This window comes from Priapulus caudatus, unplaced genomic scaffold (assembly GCF_000485595.1).
Source record: "Priapulus caudatus unplaced genomic scaffold, Priapulus_caudatus-5.0.1 Scaffold54, whole genome shotgun sequence".
Classification (NCBI taxonomy): domain Eukaryota; kingdom Metazoa; phylum Priapulida; class Priapulimorpha; order Priapulimorphida; family Priapulidae; genus Priapulus; species Priapulus caudatus.
Window position 1 is genome coordinate 91,739 of NW_014577115.1, and position 20,067 is coordinate 111,805.

Sequence of the window (20,067 nt, forward strand, 5' to 3'; positions counted from 1 at the left end):
ACTTGCTGTCTCTTTCTATCTCTCTCTCTGTATTTCCTCCCTCCCTCTCTCCCTCTCCCTCCCTCCCCTTCTCTTTGATCCCTCCCTCTCTCTCATGCACACTCTCCTCCTTCCTACCGCCATACCCTCCTTCACTTTCTTTCTTTCTAGTTCCCTCTCTCTGCCTTGCATTTAGCTTTCTTTTTCTCCATCTTTTGCTCCAGTGACTAGAGTTGTCCTCATTAATCTGTTTGTCTAAGTAGTGACATACAATCTGGTTATGTCCCTAAACAAGCAATGCCAAAATGTTATATTTGAATACGAAACAATTGCCGATCTTGAAGGAATATTTGTGATACACATTGCAGGCATCCATGTTGACATGATGGACAGTGACGGTGAACGCTCAGCCTCTCACAGCTGCCTCGTCGCGATTGGTCGATTACAAGTCACATCGTCGCCGAGTTGTGGTGATCTAAATGGACCAAACCCCCCTGTAGAATTCATATCCAGACACAACACAGATGGAAAATTCACTTTTGTGGACCAAAGGCTAGTTGTTGCTTTCACATGTAGTATAGATGGAGCCCAACCTGTCTAGTTGGTTGTACATATCATTTTGGGCTGAGCCAAATCTAGTTTCCGTATTCTCAGATTGCAAGTGTCATCAATTTCATTAATATTTAAACATCCTGCAGTTGTAGCTAATGCTATTAGTGCACGGTCATTGCCTATGTAACCTGTGCATCTAGAAATTTGCTAGCCTTTTGTCTTCATTGCCCCTTGTATGCAATGTATATGGATTTGTATAAACACTGGTCTTGGCCATGAGTTGTGATGAGTCTAGAGCGTATGGGATGATAATGATTTCTGTGGTGCATGTCGCGTTGGGTGTAGCAGCAAGGAATGCCGTGGGGGAAGAAGGCTAACATTGAATTTTCTCTGCAGAGTGACCGGCGTGGTTGGCTACGAGCCATACGAGCTGCTCGGCAAAACCTGCTACGAATTTTTCCACCCTGAGGACCAGACTCACATGAAGCAGAACTTTGAGCAAGGTACCTTCACAGACACAACTTTATGCTACATATTAGCAAGCAGCACGCATCCACTCGCTGACAACGAAAGGCCCTTGTCAGGGCATAGGCTTACGTAGCTCCTCTAAAAATGCATGTACATTACTACAATGTTAAGTATGCATGTGTAGTGGAAGCCTGGACTTTCTCTCGGATGCTCTAATCCTTGTCGATCCGACAAGCTTATCACCTGATTGTGCTATAAACTTTGCAATGAACTCACAAGGTTAACTCTCGATTATCCCAACTACAGTCATCACGGTCAGCTCCTACTCTAGTTCTTTGCTGTCGATTTGTGTTGCAGTGGTGAAGCTGAAGGGGCAGCTGGTGTCGGTGATGTACCGCTTCCGCGTGAAGAACGGAGAGTTTGTGACGATGCGTACAAGCTGCTTCTCGTTTCTAAACCCCTACACGGAGGAACTCGAGTACATCGTTGCAACGAACACGCTAGCAAAGTGAGTGAGCGGCCGCTGCTGCTGCTGCTGCCACCTGCAGGGGACCATGCGAGGCGGCAGTGCTCTATGGCGTTCTCGCTAGCAATGGCATGGAGTGTTTCAGTCGTGGCTCCCACTGTTTTCACTGCGGTGGGGAGTGGTGTAGGCTTGGGGGATTACATATGCGCTTTTATGTGGGAATGCGACTGTCATTTGCATCTTGGTATACTAATGGTTGCAAACTAAAACTAGTTGAGTGGTTGGGAGCGGAGTAGATATGTAGGTAGAATGTGTAATGTTGCTGTGGAAAGGCAACCACAACTAAGATGTTATGTAAACTAATACAGTAGCAGTAAATTGAATCTAGTAGTGAAAATGTGTGGATATTTGAATTAGGTACTATATGGTGTGCAGTTAAAATGTGTAATATTCTGTGGTAATGTGACCATCCTATGTCATCGAATGTCATCCCAACCTATTCTTCTGAGTGACCACTGATGCATGGTGTAATGAACAATGCACACAATATAGTGACTTGGTGTATATAACCCAGTAATGACAGGATCTGATTGTGTCATGTTGCCAGAGCGATTCAGCAACAGCAGCAGCAGCAGGAGCAGTCAGGCACCACTCCACCACGCCATAGTGGGTACAACACTGCCAACCTCAGCAGCACTTATTCCCTACCTACTGGAGACGTCTACGGCCTAATGAGCAGAGGTATGACTGTGATACTGTTGACAACACCGAACATTTCACTGGGAAATACTGAGCATTTAGTTGTACCTCGAGATACAGATTTATTGCTGCAAAGATTAAATGAATTCATGAAATATGTATAATTTCGATGTAAGGGGCAAGTAGCCTCGACAAGAGGCATTTCAATGGTTTCTTAGAGAATGTAGCCTCAAAGGTAAAACGTGCAAAACTGACAGGTACGTGGATAGGATTTGACAAGCGGCCAGTTGTTAGTTGCATTGCGACTAGTACCAGTCTTAGTGGGTCAAATGCCAGGGAACAGGCTGATCTTTAGTCTGACTGCTATGCGAGAGAGTAGGCTGACACATAGATAAGAGAATGGGATTTTGCAAGCGGGCCGTCGTTCGTTGCGTCATGGTAGGTAGTGTCTTTGTGCTGTTGCTGCTAGTAGCAGAGATCGTTGTGAAGGTGGGGGGCGAACGTTAGCGGACAGGCCGGTGATGCTCCCACTGCTGCCTTGGTAGGTAGTGTCTTTGTGCTGTTGCTGCTAGTAGCAGAGATCGTTGTGAAGGGGGGGGGGCGCGGACGTTAGCGGACAGGCCGGTGACGCTTCCACTGCTGCTGTTGCAGGCCAGCAGAGCGCAGCGCGGCCAAGCGACGCCTACGAGGGCTACAGCAGCGGCCACTCGACCATCGCCTACGCGGGCACGGGCAGCAGCCTGCCACAGGTGCAGAACCTAGCCGCCGCCGCCAAGAATGCGTCGACCACGTCCAGCCCCACCGCGTGGAGCTCGCCCAGCCATCAACAGTTCAACCAGGTAATAATTAATTAATTAGACAGTTCAACCAGGCGCGTCGCAGTTACTGCCACGCTCGCCGTCGTGACACGGGTCCCACAGCGGCTCCTCGTTGTTATCGTAGTCGCTGAACGCATGCAGGTTTGACTTGGAATGATGGGCCAGACGGTCAAATTGCTGTTCAAGAATTGTAGTCGACATGTCACGAGGGCTGCTGTTATGATGACTGCTGTCGTCAAGTATCTGTGATTGAAGTATAACATAGTGCCAGACCTGTAAAGTTGCTAAAGCAAGGATTTCAAACAGTCTTCCTGACCGTACTCGTATTTTTCCGACCACTACAGTACTTACAGTACTTACGAGTGTTGCTTGCATTACAGTAAGTGTCTAAAATAAGACTCACATGTTTTAGAACATTCGTACACCATTATTTTCACAAAAATATACAAGGATTGAAATCTGTTTGTTTACGACGTGTTGACGTGGTTACTTGACGATGCCACTCGTTTTGTCGCGAGAACCCCTCCCTGTATTTTGACATGGTAACTTGAATTAAGCAAAACAGATGTTTTACCAGTCTTGACCAACACGTCACTCAGTGAGATACACTTGGGATTTCCGATTTCAAGCGAATTGTTGCTATAGGAAAGAATGTGGCTGCATTATTTGCTATTTTATATACCATAACAGCATGATCTCAGTGTAAATTTTATACTGGAGTAATCGGTAAAATATTCGCTTTAAGCAAAACTATGTTTCGCTTTATTCTTCTTGATTGGGCTGTTATTTATTAATTAATTCATTTAAGAGTGGGCTAGCATAATTTCTAGAGTGATTGCAGACCTCTCTATAGCAGGTTAAATCATACTCACCAACCTTCTCAACTTCTGCAGACGGGCGGTGAGAGCTCCAGCAGCTATGGGTCAGTTCCCTACAGCTCCACATCGGCGGCTGGCTCCCCCTACTCACAGATACCGCAGCGTGTGAGCGCTGCTGAGGCAGCCGCTAGTGGTGCTTACAGCAGCCAACAGCTGTGGCAGCAGCAGTGGCAGCAGGCCAACTCTGGTATGTATCTTCTCTCTTTCTCCCCCTCCCTCTCCCTCTCCTCTCTCTCCCACTGTCTCTCCCCTCTCTCCCACTGTCTCTCCCCTCTCTCTCCCACTGTCTCTTCCCTCTCTCTCCCACTGTCTCCCACTCTCTCTCCCCTTTCTCCCACTGTCTCTCCCCTCTCTCTCCCACTGTCTCTTCCCCTTCTCCACGTCTCAGCCCCCCAGCTCTTCTTTCCCTTTCTCCCACTGTCTCTTCCCTCTCTCTCCCACTGTTTCTTCCCTCTCTCTCCCACTGTCTCTCTCTGTCTGTCCTTCCCGCTATGTCTTTTTCTCTTGCTCCTTGTAATGCTTATTTTGTTTGGACAGCTCAGTACAGTTGGGAATTTGGGAATACAGGTCTGTTTTGGTGCAGCCGTCGAGTGAAACCTTGGCATGTTTTCATAAAAATAAAGTTTATCACGACGAAACTTTCGTCCATCTCTCCGATAACACTTCGTGTGCCGCACAAAGTCTATCGGAGAGATGGACGAAAATTTCGTCATTGTAAGTAATTATAACTTATTATGGATCTAACTGAGATAAACTTTATTTTTATGTGAACTATAGAGATCCGATGAAATTATTCAATCATTTCTTGTCATGTTTTGTCTCACAGCTGCAGGGGTGCAGAGCGCAGACACACAGGTGCCGCCACAGGGCAACACGCGACAGCCGGCGGTGCAGTCCGGCTCGGCGGCGCAACCTGGCGAGCAGCAGTTCACGGATATGTTCCGCATGCTCGATCAGTCGGGAACATCGACGTTCGAGGACCTCGCGATGTTCAACACGTTCCCAGATCAGTAGTAGGGGCAGGTGCGTTGTTCGTGCAACGTCTTTTTGTCGTAACCAAACCTTGGATACGGGGATTAGTTTTTGGGCGCGTGTCACCTAGACGCCATTTCCCGTAATGTGGAACATGACATAGTATCAATAAATCATGGCTCTTTGTCGCGCGCTAATGTGCGCGTGAATATCGCTGCTGTCGAAAAGACTCCAACTACTAAACTCTAAGACGCAGTACATTGACACTACTTGGCATGACGGTAGTGGGAGAGATTCTCCTTGGTCCAATACATGCAAGATGTCTGTGCCGGCAGCTGTACTTTGCAAGCACTTGTTAGTTACTGGAGTACTTGTTTGATCTGGATGGTATTATGATATTTAGTATGACAGCTTATTACCACGTATCTATCATGCATACTGCCAAACTAACCATTCCAAGAGTTTTGCGTGTCTGGTGAGTAGTGAAGCATCAGCAAGCAGCATCATCTCTAGAGGACAGCTAAAGTGAGTATTTCCATCAAATTTCTAACATCTACTACTTTACTGTGATAGTGACAAAGTTGATAGTAGCACACCACAGCTATGATGGATGGTCTAAGAACTAGTCGGGAGGCTAATATTACACTGTGAAATAGATTGTCCAGAATGGTCTCTGCACTTGGTATGTATGCAAGAAGTCCTACATTTTCTTACTCCGAGGAAATCCTGTGGCAAAAGTACAACCACTGCTAAGGTCCACGTCATTAATGTGTACAAAATAAACAACAAAGTTCGTGTCAGTTGCAAAATATGGTTTATCTGATGTCATGATGATGTGTTATTTGGCGTGTGAACACGAACACATTCTGTTAGCTCTTCGTCACGATACATTTACTTATCTCTTAGCTTATACCGCTGTTAATAAAAATGTTATATTATTCCTGCAGTAAAAATGATGCAGTGGCTTCCATTGCATTTTTATTTGACTAATAGGAATGCACCATATGCTTATGTTGGCATTGTTTTTATAATTTAATTCATACGTACATTTTTTATTGGATGTATGCATGGCATTCATGAATGTCCGATTCTATCTAATTGTGAACAGTTGATAGTGTAAAATAGTTTTTATGAAGTGAAATCGGTTCTGCCATTACCACCAGCAGGCACATCTTCAGATGATTGCATGTGCATTGTAAGGATAAATTATAAATGCTGTTAGTTGTACTGTTTTTAACTCCACATTGGTCCATAGTATGGATTCGTTTTTGCAAACAAGCATGAACTGTGCAACTCAAAACTGAACATAGATCATTTTCGTTTTGAATAGCTTAACTGCTAATTGTGTTTAAAATACAGTTGGGTTGCTCCAGGGCAATGGTAAAGGCACCACATGTAGTTTTGTATAGGCTGTGCTAATTGTGGTTAAAAGTTTGCATTGTATTTTAATGTTCTCGTCAAATTCAATGGCAATGGCGGCTTTACTATGAGTCCAATATGTAGGGTAGAGCAACACATAATTGCTCTCTCAGTGTATATTGTGTTATACATGCAATATTATTTGTGCTCTATAACCAGGAACAGTCTTAATGATTGTTTCTTTTAATTTATCCAAAACGTTTAGAATTGGTTTTGTTTTGATTCGAGTATCCATATCAGGCAGACATTTATAAACAAATTACCGTGCTTGTTAGATAGGGCTAACAGTCCACGCAGAATGCATCTCACTAACCAGATACGAGGCCACATAATCCAATCAATGTTACCCCAATGTTAGAAACATTGGATATATAGAAATATTAACTATAAATCTATAAATGTATACATAATTCATCAGTCAGTAGGCATTTCCATGAAAATACTCAACTTGTTGTTGTGTTCTCAGCAATGAGAACGGATGTGTGCATGAGTGTGAGCATGTACGCGTGCACATTTGTGAGCATGCGCTACTTTAAGATGAAACCTTTTTTTAAACTTTTTACATGTATTGCTAGTAAATGTATTAGATTTGGAAAGCCAGATGGCAAAGTAGTGACATGTTCACTTTTATTACACAGAACGTTCCATAAAGCTGGTCTTTGGTAAATATGCTGACATCTTGCTTCAGCATATTTACATCAATTATTTTCTTTTAAATTCACACTGACTAGTGTGCGTGTGGGGGGGGGGTGAATTCCACTAAGTAGGCAAGAACCAATTTTGTTGGCTATATTTCCTAACTAACAATTAAGTTGTAAAGGTAACCCAGTGCCATTTATAGATGTGTGATTAAGTATTACCCACATATTTTCATTTTCTGTAGGCAAGGTGTTTAATGATTCGCTTTTAAACAATGTGAACTATTTCACTGTATTACAAACGTGGCAAAATTGTCCATTTCTGCCACATTTTTTTAAAATAAGTCGCCACCATCTCCTATATAATAAACTCATTGCATAGGGACATGCCGTCTGTTGAAATTCTTCTGCAGGTCTATGCATTAAAAACGTGTCGTCTTTATTGTCAACGTGAGTGTACATATCAATACTTTCGTCGACGAATTTCCGTGTTCCTGCCTATCATAATGTGCTTGTGTGAAGTTGGCATGTGTTGCTCACTATGGTGTCATGTGACAACTAGATCGAAAGTGCATTATTCCTACTTGTCTGTAGATGCCGAGATATGCTACTAAGATGTAGCATATGCTCTAAGATGTAGCATATGCTACTAAGATATGCATACTAAGATATGCATATGCATACTAAGATATGCTACTAAGCATATGCTACTAAGATGTAGCATATACATTTCAGACATATCATGGCTGCCTGATGAATATTTTATATACAGTTTCATTTATAGTACAGAAACGTTGTATGTAAATGATTTGAGTATAACTTGAAGTTATCACGATAGATAGAATGACTAGATAGAAATGTCTTGAAATTGTGGTGAATGTATTCTTTATCGTTGTGTTGTAAACATAATAAAATCTGTATGAAAATACTGTCATCCTTTAAAGTTTGCCAATTGTTCTATTAGATCAGGAGTGATTTAACAAAAATGTCCAATTAGATAATAAAGAAACAGTAAGCGGTGTTAAAACTAGAAGAAGGAAATTTCTGAATATATGGGTAAACATAGCTTATATTTTATTTGATTTCTTACATAAAAATATATTGCTGCTGATAAATTAAAAGGGATTAAGATGGCAAGGCACACACTGAAATCTACCTACAAGCCGAACAAGCAAGGCCTTTTCTACAAACCTAAGGCATAAATTCTTGTATCACTCTTTCCAATATCTTCCACGCACGTGTGCGTGTCTAATCTATTTGACGGCTAGGATGTGTCATACACAGCATACTAGGAGCCACGATTACAAGGCAGACTGGCTGGCAGCATCTACACTGCAAAATCTGGCTAGCACATCTACACTAGGACATACGGCGTATTCTACCTTCACAGGGTCGAAAAGTATTGCCTCGCTGCAGTTGCATTATAAACCACCGCAGTTATCTCTTTATCTCAATAGGTTTATCCTCTTGGTCCCCCGATGGGACATAAGGCCGTAGTCACTATTAGTCTACGGCGTAGTGTAATATTATAACCGTTTGTCTCTATAGCCTAGCCGTTATGCAACCCGATAATCGTGTCGAAATAGGCACTTGTATACGACACTACTTTTATTCTAATAATAATGTAATTATTCAGTATGCTGCGTACGTGCTCAAATACGAATCGTAACTACGTTAACCGTTAGTATCAGGCCTTCTTCGCGTACCTATCTCGCTGTATGACACTATCATCCACATTTATAGGCTATACATACTAGATGTGATTCTTAACGTGTTGTTGAGTTGTATATATATATAAAAGTAAACATCTACATCATAGATCCATTCATTTATATATATTTATTTATTTATTTATTTATTTCTACGTTTGAAGACGCGCAATAATATGATGTAAATTATTGACGGTTTCAAAAAACATCAAACTAACAACGGTATTCCATATTTAGTATTTATTATATTTCGTAAATTTGAAAAAAATGCAGCTGTAAATTATTGAGATATGTAAGTCGGGCTTTGGAATACAAATAAATATTTTTAATACCGATCCTAATATTTATTTCAATTAAGTAGCCTCTACAAACGATAGCATCGTTCAGATAAATTAGACGAGATTTAAATTCTGGGGAATGTTACGACAAACATACGAAGTTGTTTTTATTCACAATATTCATAACAACTTACGTAATTATAATATGCAACGTACATGATAATACTGTAAAAGGACATTTTTAAACCAACAATTATTATAGAAAACTACAAATCTAACAGATACAAGTAAAATATCGCTTCAATTCATATTTCTAGCCAGTTTTGTTTCTCGTGGTAGTATGGTGGTTATATATATGCTGGTTCCGCAATGACACAGTTACCTATCACCTGCAAAACATAGATAACCTTGTATTAGATGAGATTTATATAAAAATATGTTCTACCTGATCTACACTTGATCAAAGTCTATTTGTGATAAATGGTTATAAAGTTATTGGATTTACGTAAAAAATTACCGCACTATGTAAACATCTTGTCATGTTGACATAGTATAAATGAATAACCTAGTATTTATATGATTAAAACTGAGGAAGTTAATTTCTAGGATATTAGGGCCTCTTATGAATTGACTTGATACCACGGCAGTAATCTTAATCACTGGACAAAAAAACCTGTGCTCGCGAAAGAAAACGCTCTTAATATATTACTTACAAAATTCGCATGTCACGGTGAGTGACGCTGCATCTTTGCACTCTTGGTCGGTGACATACGAGTTGCAAACACAGGAGTGCGTGTAAAGGTTGCAGATTCTAGGGTATCCTCTACCAACAGTCTCATCGTTACTATTACAAACAGTGACATCGGTAACCAGTGCACCCAGCATGCATTCACTGTTACTCAGGCAGAAACCTCCGAGGTCACTTCCTGCAAATACCATTAGATGTGCGCTCATTCTCTAGTAAATATCCACGTTAACGCCGTTGCCGCAGCCATTGCATGTGCTTCTACTGTCCCCTCTGCCCTCTTCCAGTTATCCACGGCCCTGGCTACGCACACTTAATCATTCATTTAGGCGCACGACAATTCTCAAATATTATATAGTATTGATACATAATTATACGAGTCGTACTCTGTGAACTCGTGTGTGCGCGTGTGTGTGCGTTCGTACGTGCGTGTGCGCGGTGTGCACAGAACGGGAGATGAGACAGAATAGTACGTAACACCCGGTCCCATGTGTACCATAATAGTAGGCCTACGCTCACAGAAACCATCCTTGTTAGAGCATACAATATATATTATGTTAGAATTATTATGAAATCAGTATTTTCCGTAAAAGTGCTTGTCTCTTCGTATACGGCCATTGGTCGCTTAATTGTGTATTGCATAATAATTAGGCACTGTACGCAAAGGTGAATGCCGTGGACATTGACATAACAGCACAGGTAGAATGGAATAACCCCGATGTTTTGAAAGAATCACAGTAGCGCCATATTTCCTGGTTACATTCGGGTATTGATCAGCTAGGCATTTATAGTTACAGCTCATCTCTGTAATCAAGTGGCTAGTGAGAGAGAGGGGGGGAATATATAGTACTATGTACATATAGACGTGGAAAGATATTGTTTCCTTCAATTATCATCCTGGTGGAGCTAGCGGCAAGGAGAGAAACGAGAAACTAGTAGGCCTATATTGCTAGAGTCACAGTAGGCTTTAAAGCAAGGATTTCTTATATTTTTACCAAATGTTTTAATATTTTCTCAACCGTTTTGATACTTACCTGCGTAACATCAAATGTGTTCAGAACGCTGTCTCTCCGCTAGGTTAATTACCTTTGCATACATTTCGAGATGGGTACCTATCTATTTATCTATATAGCTTTCTATATATCTATCTATCTATCTATCTATCTATCTATCTATCTATCTATCTATCTATCTATCTATCTATCTATCTATCTATCTATCTATCTATCAGCTAGCACATCTACACTGCTAGCACATCTACATCTGGCTAGCACATCTACACTGCAAAATCACATGACAGATCTAGACTGCATGCTGGCAATATTGATTACACCGCACCCTTGGCAGCTACAATAGGTGGCTTACTTCGCAGGCTAGTATCTGGAATTAGAAGGCAGACTTTTCTCGCGCAGCCTGCAACATGTGTTGTCGCACGGGATGGAGTCTGGTGAAGCCACTTAGAGGATCCTCCCGCAGGTAGCTGTGCAGCTTCTTCTGGTACTCCTCTTCTGCTTTCTTACCTGACTGGTACTCCCTGTCCTTCTCCTCTACCTCCTGTACGCAAACATTGGGGTTAGCATCTGGTGAGGTTAGTATGCCATTTTTTATGTATATATGATATCTATGATATCTCTCTATATATATGTCATTTGACAAGTTACATCACTGGAGTTAAGTGGAGTATATGGACAAGGCGAATTCTGCACACTCTGAAAATGAATCTGTGGTAACTTTCAGAAACCTTTTGCTGCCTCTTGGCATCGTATGCTATTTGCGCAATGAGATCTTTCTCGTACTGCTGGTTTTTGGACTTAATGCGTTGCTGGTGTTCGTGATCGAGTTGGGCGTTCTTCTCAATGGCTGCATGCTGCCGATCTCGCTCACTCAACATCTCCTCTTGTCTGTGCTGATTTTCGCGGACTAAAACGTACAGCGAACACAACTTCTTAATTGTTTCCATACAAATACTGCATTAGCGCGATTGAGATAGTTGTTGGCATTTCCTAGTATAATCTAGGGCGTATACGTTCTTTAGAGTATAGCAGCTAGCCTCCTGTTTAGGGTTGTGTCATCTTGAGGGGGCATATAAACAGTGGCCCTAGGTAGACCAAAGTGGGGCTGGTCACCTAAGCTTTAGAAACTAACCTAGAAGAACTACACTCCCCTTAGTGCCAATTAAGACCTTTTCAACTTTATTTACATTATACATGTAATTTGATAATTATCTACCCATATCTTTATTTAAACGGTGCTTTTCATCACTACTAGTGTCACTAATCCATAATTATGAAGGTTTGGCTAACTGAATAACTTCACACATGGTTAATCATAGAGCAACCAATTATTACGTTTAGCCTCGACCTGCTTCTTGCGACAATCCATCACTTCCCTCAACAGTATCTGCCTTGCATCTTTTTCCAATGCATATCCCTGCTGTTTTTTGGCCCACATCTTCTCTATCTGTAAAAACATTGTTGAAAATGACACAGTGTTGAATCGGAGAGTGACTCGTATAAAGCAACCAACGTTTCACCAATAACCATTTGAAATCCTGTTGGAGTTTGCTCCAACCTCATCATCAAGCACTTTTCCCAACTCTTTCTCTCTTTTCTGATCTTCAGCCGTCCGTGCTCTGACATATTCACGATACTTCATGTCTTCATCCCTTCGCTGACACTGAAAGGAGAATGTTTGAGAACAAATGGACTAACACCATAATTACCTGTAAACAATTTATTAAGTACGAAGTATACAATTAATTTATAGCAAAATTTAAGATTTAATTACTATGAGAATTACTACAGCAGCAAAGTTAAATCTGTGCCAATAGATTATTCTTGGTGGATACTATAATCATGTGATAGTGATGAGATTGCAACAACGCTGACTAGACATGAAATATAAATGGATTTATAGATACACAGAAAACAATAGTTCAATGCAGCAGTAGTAACTGTTGGACTGGAACGCCAAATCTATCATCAAGCCAAGTTATATAATGCCTAATATACCCTTTGTTTACGTCATTTTTTGTTACCGATAGAAGGCACTATCACTCCATAGCACTTGCCTTCTTCTCACTTGCTTGTGCGGCTTCATTTCCTACACCTTCCAATGCCATTTGCTTCATCATAGCATCAAGTTCTCGTTCTCGTTCTCTCTCTGCAGCAAGATAGTGTCGCTTGAACTCTAGAATCTGATCCAGCTCTTTTCTAGTTGACTGGTGTTTGCGTACCTTGTCTGTAGCAGTTTGTTGTTCTTCCAGAGCACGTAGTCTGGCTTTAAGTTTCTAAACGGAAACATAAAACATTATCATGACACTATAATGCTGAGTATCATATAAACACCTGTGGCGTACCATCCACTAATTACTAATTAACACTTGTGGCGTACCATCCACTAATTACTAATTACATGATTCAAATAATATTTCTGCTACTCTCATATAGCTTGTTTTTCCAGCTTTGTCTAATGTAGCTGCGTTGCTCTGTGCTAAGTAAAGCTGTTAAATTGACTACGTCACGAATTTTCTATGGCGTATATTTGTAAAACAATGCAATTTTTTACATGAAAAGTAAGTAGTAACGGCACTAAATGGATCCTCAAATTCTTGCCTGATAAAATTGTTTTTCAAAGTTCTAGTTAAAAATCTAAAAAATCTGGGCGATTTGATATATTGATCATGATCTCATGGGCTATGTATGAGTCACGAGTGTTTGTTCACATCGCACAGAATAGCAAAATAGGAAGTATAATGCAGCAATTTAACCATAAAAAGTGAACAGAATAACTTACATTTTATGAGAAAGTGGACATAAGTTTTTTACTTTTACTACTTTCGGTGACGTAATCACTTTAATTTAGTAGCGTTTTCTTCTATACAAGTTTTATTCTTGATGAAATTTGCTACTCAATAATGTGTGACAGATGTGACTACAGGAAAGGCTCCTTCTTTCCCAGGTCTATTACAGAGTGGAACGCCTTACCCACTGAAGTGGTGACAGCCGAAAATCTATGTTCCTTTAAGTCTCTGATTACTGCATAAACGACATCAGGGCAGTTTTTTAAGTAAAATTTTGTTTTTTTCTTTAGAAAATCAAGGGAAGGAAAATTTTATTTTAGTCTCAACTAGCGCCTCCCGTTGGCATAATCATCAGTATGTTGATGGTGGCCAATATAGCGTAGAAGAAGTAGAAGTGTGTTTAGCACATACCAGACTTCCTCAATAAGACAATAGGTTAGGACTACTGTCGGCAATAAACCATTCAAGCCAGATATAGAAGAACTATACCAGTAACTCTGCCTCCTCCTGTTTTAGCTGTTTTTCTTCCCCTTTTTTAGCCTCGAGTTCAGCTTTCTGTTTGTCCAGAGCTTCCAACACCTCACAGTTACGCCGTCGGTGCAACTCATGGTCATGTCTCTCCCGTTCTTGCTTGGCCTGCCAATTTTAAATTTCAATGATTGCAATTCGAAAGTAATTCAATGAATGACATCGAACTGTTAGAAATGATTTTTTACCAGTGTCCTGATCAACGCCAGTGCATGCTTGCTAGTTGATACGTGTGCATGTGTAAAAATCAGTGTGCATGCTTATCTAAATGCATACATGCACGAGTGTAGTTGGAAAAATTTCCAGCAGCCCTCCTTGTCAAACGTTGTAGTCATAAGACATTGTGCTGCTAAACTATACTGTAAACATGTTACTTGTATATCCTTTTGCCACAGCTCATCGTAGAGCTGCTCCTCTTTCTTGCATTCGTCTCTCATCTGTTCCTTAATTTTCAACTGCTCCTGCCTCTCTGATGACACTAGATGCTGATGCCTTTTTGAGACAGTTGCTCTAAGTTCTTCACATTGCTCTCTGAATCACAGGTAAAATACAACTTTTTTTACCATTGCAGTTAACACAATGTCGAGAGTCCCAAAGCTAGATATATCACTTAAAACCCACGTAAACTCAGTCTTATAAACGATGCTCAATTTTTTATTTTGATATTTAAATATGCCACCCACAACTCGTGTTGCACAAATAAGTTATAAGGGACACCACAGTACAATAATTCCATATATGTACATAGTCAGGCTAACCTGTATTGCTGATCAAGCTTCTCTTTAACTAGACCCTTCCTTTCAGTCTCCCTCCTTTCTCTCAACTCTTTCGCCCTTTCACGCATCTTTGCCTGTCTACAAACAGGGTCTTCAACTTGCCTTTCAATTTCATGCAAGTAGTTTTCCTCATCTTGTTGAAGCTGTAACCTTAGACTGCAAAATTTCAGCATAACTTATCACCCTTACTTTGAAACTACTGACCTTTGCCATAAGATAGAACCATTGCTTTAAAAAAAATTCTAGTGACTATTGACCTACAAATATTTATACATAACATAATCGATTCAATTGTAAATATGTAAAGATACATTATTTTTATTTAATTATATTTATCAATTACATTTTATATATGCATGTTATATGTTAAGAGTATCCTTGAGTTTTAAAATTCAAAACAAACATACCGTTCCCTTCGCTCTTCTAGACTGATATCTGATTCAATCATTCGCTCCGAAACTTTTCTTTTTATTGAGTTGCACTCAATGCGCTTGTTAGTTCTCGTCTCCCAGTTTGTCTTCATACGAGCTATACTCTCATTCTTCGTAACTGCAATGGCAGCCTCTCTTGCTTCCTCTCTTCTCCTACTCTCTAATATGAGGTAATCAGTTGGCTTGCTGCCGAAGGGCCTTGCCCGCTGAAGGTGTATATACGGCGGACATAAGTCACATATGAACAATAAATAAAAAATTACAAATCCAGTAGAGCAGGACCTGATTCAGTAATATGCATACAATAATTAATACATTATATTATAATATATAATAATAATAATATATAAATATGTATATATATAATATATATATATTATGTAATATATATATATTATATATATATAGCAAATATCTAATAGCATAGAAAGGCAAAATCCTTGATGATAGCATATATAGCTTAAGCATATATGTACCGCGTATTCAGTAGTAAACTGGTGTAATTCATTGCATTTATCAATGATATTGTACACCATGCTAACTATAGTATAAGCAAGATTAAAATCTTTTGCCCAGCTAACAAATTAAACCACTATAGAAAAATCATACTCAACAGGCCACAGCATGTGCAGGTGGACATTGTAGTTATTCGACAATTGTGGGGGGAGGCCTACTTGTCCGTCATGAATTCGAACATGCGCTTTGGTGACAACGTCCCTCTATTTTTGGCATAATTTTCAAAATTGCAGATTCAACTAGTATCTGACTTATTGTCATCAGTTTTCAGTTACGCACCACTGCAGCGACTGCGCGAACTGTGGAGTTCTTCTATGATATTTTCTGAAAGAAAATATTTTTGCAAACGCTTTTATTAAAGCTTAAAGTGCATTAAAGTGTGTTATTAAAGTGCATTAAAGTGTGTTATTAAAGTGCATTAAAGTGTGTTATTTAAAGTGCAAAAGCTTTTATTAGCATTGCACCCCATAAAAATCAGTAAGCGACTTAATTAGTTATACTTCTTGAAGTTCTAGGCCTATGAGTCTTGTATTTTTAACTCGATCCCGAGCAAAAGTCAAACACTCACGAATAAAAACTAAACCCTGCCTGCTTCGAAACACACACGTACACCAGTTGACATAGATTAGATACAATAATTTAACCCAAACCCTATCCTCTTGGGTTTGGGTAATATTGTATCTACAGTTGACATAGCTAGACCAATGGCAATGCACGTTACCATCTTGTACTCGGAGCTCGGGCTACACATCACACAATCTGAACCTCTAATATCTATCATCCTCGGTGGTGCACACTCATTACGACATTAGATCTACCGGCGTACCGTCCGTAGGCCTTATTCGTTATATGGTAGCTTCTAGTGACTGATAGCCCAGCGGATACGCTGTCCGCAGCGGCTATACACATTCCCTGCCATAGATGTATGTATCAGCAAATGGTCCAAGTCTGATTGTGGCCAAAAAATTTATCCGCCAAAACGTATAAAAATGATCGGGCTTTTAACACTTATCTTATCAACATGGACATCTCACCTATCTTTTTGAACACTTCCACCAACTTTCACCAGGTATTATGCTGTTATTCCTCAAAGCTAGCACTGAAAGAGTCACGCGTGCACACATAAGGCAGAGAACCGCATTTAGAAAACAGAAACACCGTAGTGCTAAGACTTTGAGGAATAAACAGCATAAATATCATGGTGCTAAAGTGTGAAGTGTTCAAAAGATAGGTGAGATGTACATGTTCGATAAATAAGTGTTAAAAAGCCCGATCATTTACGTTTTGGCGGATAAATTTTGGTCACATCAGTGGACCATTTGCTTAGATTACATTCTAATGGCAGAATGTCTATTAGCCTGCCGCAGCGATCCGCGGCGCTATATACTAAGAGCTACGTTATAGGCGCTAACTAGTATATAGATAGCGATGCATGATCGCTCGCGCCATATTGTCTTAGATTCAGCAACCATCATATTTCAGTTAAGTCAATAGCTAGCTACTATTCACGAAGACGTAACTTTTAATATATATCATATTATGAAAACAAAACTTTGTGGTCTAGATGAGAAGGCCCTCAACCAGTTTATGTATTATTTCAGAATTTTACCGTAACCGTTTTTGAGATAGAACGTGCTAAAAACCAAACAAAACGCTAAACGGGGCTAGGCAAGCTGGACCTGCTGAAGCGCGCGCGCGAACCGAAATTTTCCGAACGGGCCCCAACTTTGAGCCTCTTGGCGGCAGAGTAAGAACTATTAATCTCTACTTGTTACTTTGATTATAATATTTAGACCATACTTACTGTTATGCTGTAAGGGTGTTTCTCTATCTTAAATAGTTAGATCATTGTGAAAATTGTAATTTAAAAAATCAAACGCTTCAAAATCAACTTTCCCGACCAATCGTTTGAAGAAAGAAATCACCCACCATTATCAATCCTCATTCGTGTGATCTATTAGATACGTCATCATTAACCAATTGAAAAACAGTTCTTACTACTGCCCCAAAATCATTTTTTTTGTAAACTATTCGCCGCTGGGCATTACAGCTAAGTGTGATCATAAGGCGATAAGCTGTTTGCTGATTGCTGAACGGACAGCTGCGTGTCACTCGTTTCTTCAGGTGTTGCGTAATAGACTGGTACCCTGTTTCACCGACATGACCGTTAGTGCGTAGGCGTGTGAACTATCGAACCGCGGTACCAGTCTACGCTGGTAACTGGCATTGCAAGGCTCGCCATGATGCAGCCTAAAACGTTAGACGTGGTTTAGCTGTCGCATATATTTAAATTATTCTTTTAGCGTGTCCTACTGCAGATTTATCAGCAATGTTACACAAAGGATAGAAACCCTTATATAGTTTTGAATATTAGTCTGGTAATGCAAAGTGAGTTTGTTGAACGAAAACATGACTGAATAATTGAACGGTTCAAAAATGTAAACAAACTGAAACTAGGTGTGAAATTTCTAGTTTGTACTTACTCGTTACTGATTAGTTAATACATAATTAATATCTATCAATTTCCATTAATAGATGCTTGTGCAGTAATTAATGGAAAAGGAACTACAAATACTGGCTTTGGTTTTATAGATGCTCATCATTAACGTGTGTCTCGAACTGCAAGTACAACTGTTTACGACAATACTTTTGGTATTACTCCCTGTCTTTTGGCTTTCTGGCAATAAAGTAAGTCATACAATTTCATGTCAATTGCTCTACATATATACTCATACTCGTGTGGTTACTATGCACTATAGTATCTGTATTCTGCAGCCTATAAGTTAGGAAAATTATTTCATTAATTCATTTTCGATTGTAATTTTACATTTTTCCCCAAATTGATGCAATATGATACAATTCCATTGCACACGTACATCCATTTACTGAACATATTCACCATACTATGTGCTCCGCTGCTACATTACTATAACTAATTTCATATATCTAGCAGCAGTGAAACTATTTTTTAATTTGAACCAGACGAATAATACGTTTGTTACGGAAAACGGGCAGCTGGAAAGTTTGTACTTTCGAAATTTTCAATTTCCTTCAAAATTTGACTTCAATATAAATATACTTGGTGTCATTTAAATTAAATTTCTTCAGAATAGCCTGCTGTAAGATGCATTTCTACCAGTGCATAAATCTCAGTGGGGTAGGTAAAGCAGAACCCTATTAATTTTACCTCATCAAATTGGTAGGAATTGCTCAAAAAAATGTCGTGTCCGTCCCGCTTGATTACAAACACAAATCGCTGGCTTATGGAGCTATCATTCAGACAACCTTATAAAAATGCGAAAGGCGTCTCCAGATTGCAGCTTAATAGTTCATTTTATATAACAGTCCATCATCCTTATTCAATCTACACTCGAAGTTATATGTGTGTAGTGAAACTTATATTTACTTGCATGAACTAGACAAACAAAATCATATACCGCGGCGCTTGAGAACACACACTCGAAATTGGCCTGAGGGAAATTAACCCACAGCGACGCTTTACTAAAATCGCGATAGCTTCCTAACCCATAAACCATTCATGACATTCAAGTTCACTGCTAATTACTGGCTGAGATCTAATCAAGTGGTGCTATTATTTGGGCTTCTACCATATCTAGAAATTTTTACGACCGTACCTACTATTAGACTATAGTATAGTACCGGTGTAGGCCCATCTCACGCCACTACTACTACTAGCTCTAGGTGAGATAACCTATTAATCGATAGTCTATCACAGTGATGCTACGGCTAAAAGCGTCCTCATGCATCGCAATTCCCCTTGCATATTCTTCCTAGGAAACCTCCCAACACCAAGTATTTTTACAAACTTACACTGATTATAGCCGCCATGATTGTTTACAACGTGACGTCACGTCGCTATGTGAACATATTTCTGGCGCGCCACATGCCGTTCGCGCGGCGCAGGCACTTGAAGCGTTTCAATAAAATATAATGCTAAATAAATACGAAATCTATTTACTGACAAATGCTTATAGTTCTATACGCCTTCACTATTATTGCCGACAATTTCCTGCAAATTGCCGTCCAAATGCTCAACTGCAACAAACGCTGGCTGCCGCCTAGCTCCAAGAAAACGGTCCTTGCTAGGGTTAGGGCCTTAGGGGACGTTGTGTATATTGACGTAACAATGACGTTATATAGTCACACATCCTGGTTGGGTTAGCTGCCGCCATGGCTGCCGCTGCACACTGACAGTGACACATAAATATATATATATCATATATAAATATATAATTATGAACATATAATAAGTGCCTGTGGTTCGCGGCGCACGAAGGACCGCAGCCTCTGCGTGCGTGTGCGTGTTGGGGGCCGCGTGTGTGTATCGTGTGTTCCTGCGCTGTCAGCATCTGCTCTCACAACAACAACGGAG

The 20,067-nt window shown here is 40.1% G+C and overlaps 3 protein-coding genes across 4 annotated transcripts in view; 1 reads left to right on the plus strand and 2 right to left on the minus strand.

Moving 5' to 3' along the window:
- The window catches only part of LOC106820970 (aryl hydrocarbon receptor nuclear translocator homolog), a 23,071-nt gene extending 17,249 nt beyond the window's left edge, over positions 1-5,822 (plus strand). For both annotated transcript variants that reach the window (XM_014825590.1, XM_014825591.1), the window contains 7 exons: positions 348-531; positions 928-1,034; positions 1,357-1,507; positions 2,073-2,206; positions 2,816-3,003; positions 3,876-4,047; positions 4,687-5,822. In XM_014825590.1, coding sequence (XP_014681076.1) covers positions 348-531; positions 928-1,034; positions 1,357-1,507; positions 2,073-2,206; positions 2,816-3,003; positions 3,876-4,047; positions 4,687-4,874 — 1,124 coding nt within the window. In that variant the 3' untranslated portion in view covers positions 4,875-5,822. The remainder of the gene's footprint in view (positions 1-347; positions 532-927; positions 1,035-1,356; positions 1,508-2,072; positions 2,207-2,815; positions 3,004-3,875; positions 4,048-4,686) is intronic.
- Positions 5,823-8,823: 3,001 nt separating this feature from the next.
- LOC106820973 overlaps positions 8,824-20,067 on the minus strand; it is a 22,443-nt gene continuing 11,199 nt past the window's right edge. The window contains exons 5-6 of the mRNA XM_014825594.1: positions 9,590-9,802; positions 8,824-9,265 (exon numbers count right to left, since the gene is read on the minus strand). Of these exons, the coding sequence (XP_014681080.1) occupies positions 9,255-9,265; positions 9,590-9,802 (224 nt within the window). The 3' untranslated portion in view covers positions 8,824-9,254. The remainder of the gene's footprint in view (positions 9,266-9,589; positions 9,803-20,067) is intronic.
- LOC106820971 (cilia- and flagella-associated protein 53-like) lies at positions 10,858-15,390 on the minus strand. The gene is made up of 9 exons (XM_014825592.1): positions 15,135-15,390; positions 14,710-14,883; positions 14,326-14,482; positions 13,913-14,059; positions 12,692-12,910; positions 12,193-12,297; positions 11,970-12,081; positions 11,363-11,541; positions 10,858-11,175 (listed from the first exon to the last, which is right to left on the minus strand). The coding sequence occupies exons 1-9, from the start codon at positions 15,248-15,250 to the stop codon at positions 11,008-11,010; spliced, it is 1,377 nt and encodes a 458-aa protein (XP_014681078.1). The 5' UTR covers positions 15,251-15,390; the 3' UTR covers positions 10,858-11,007.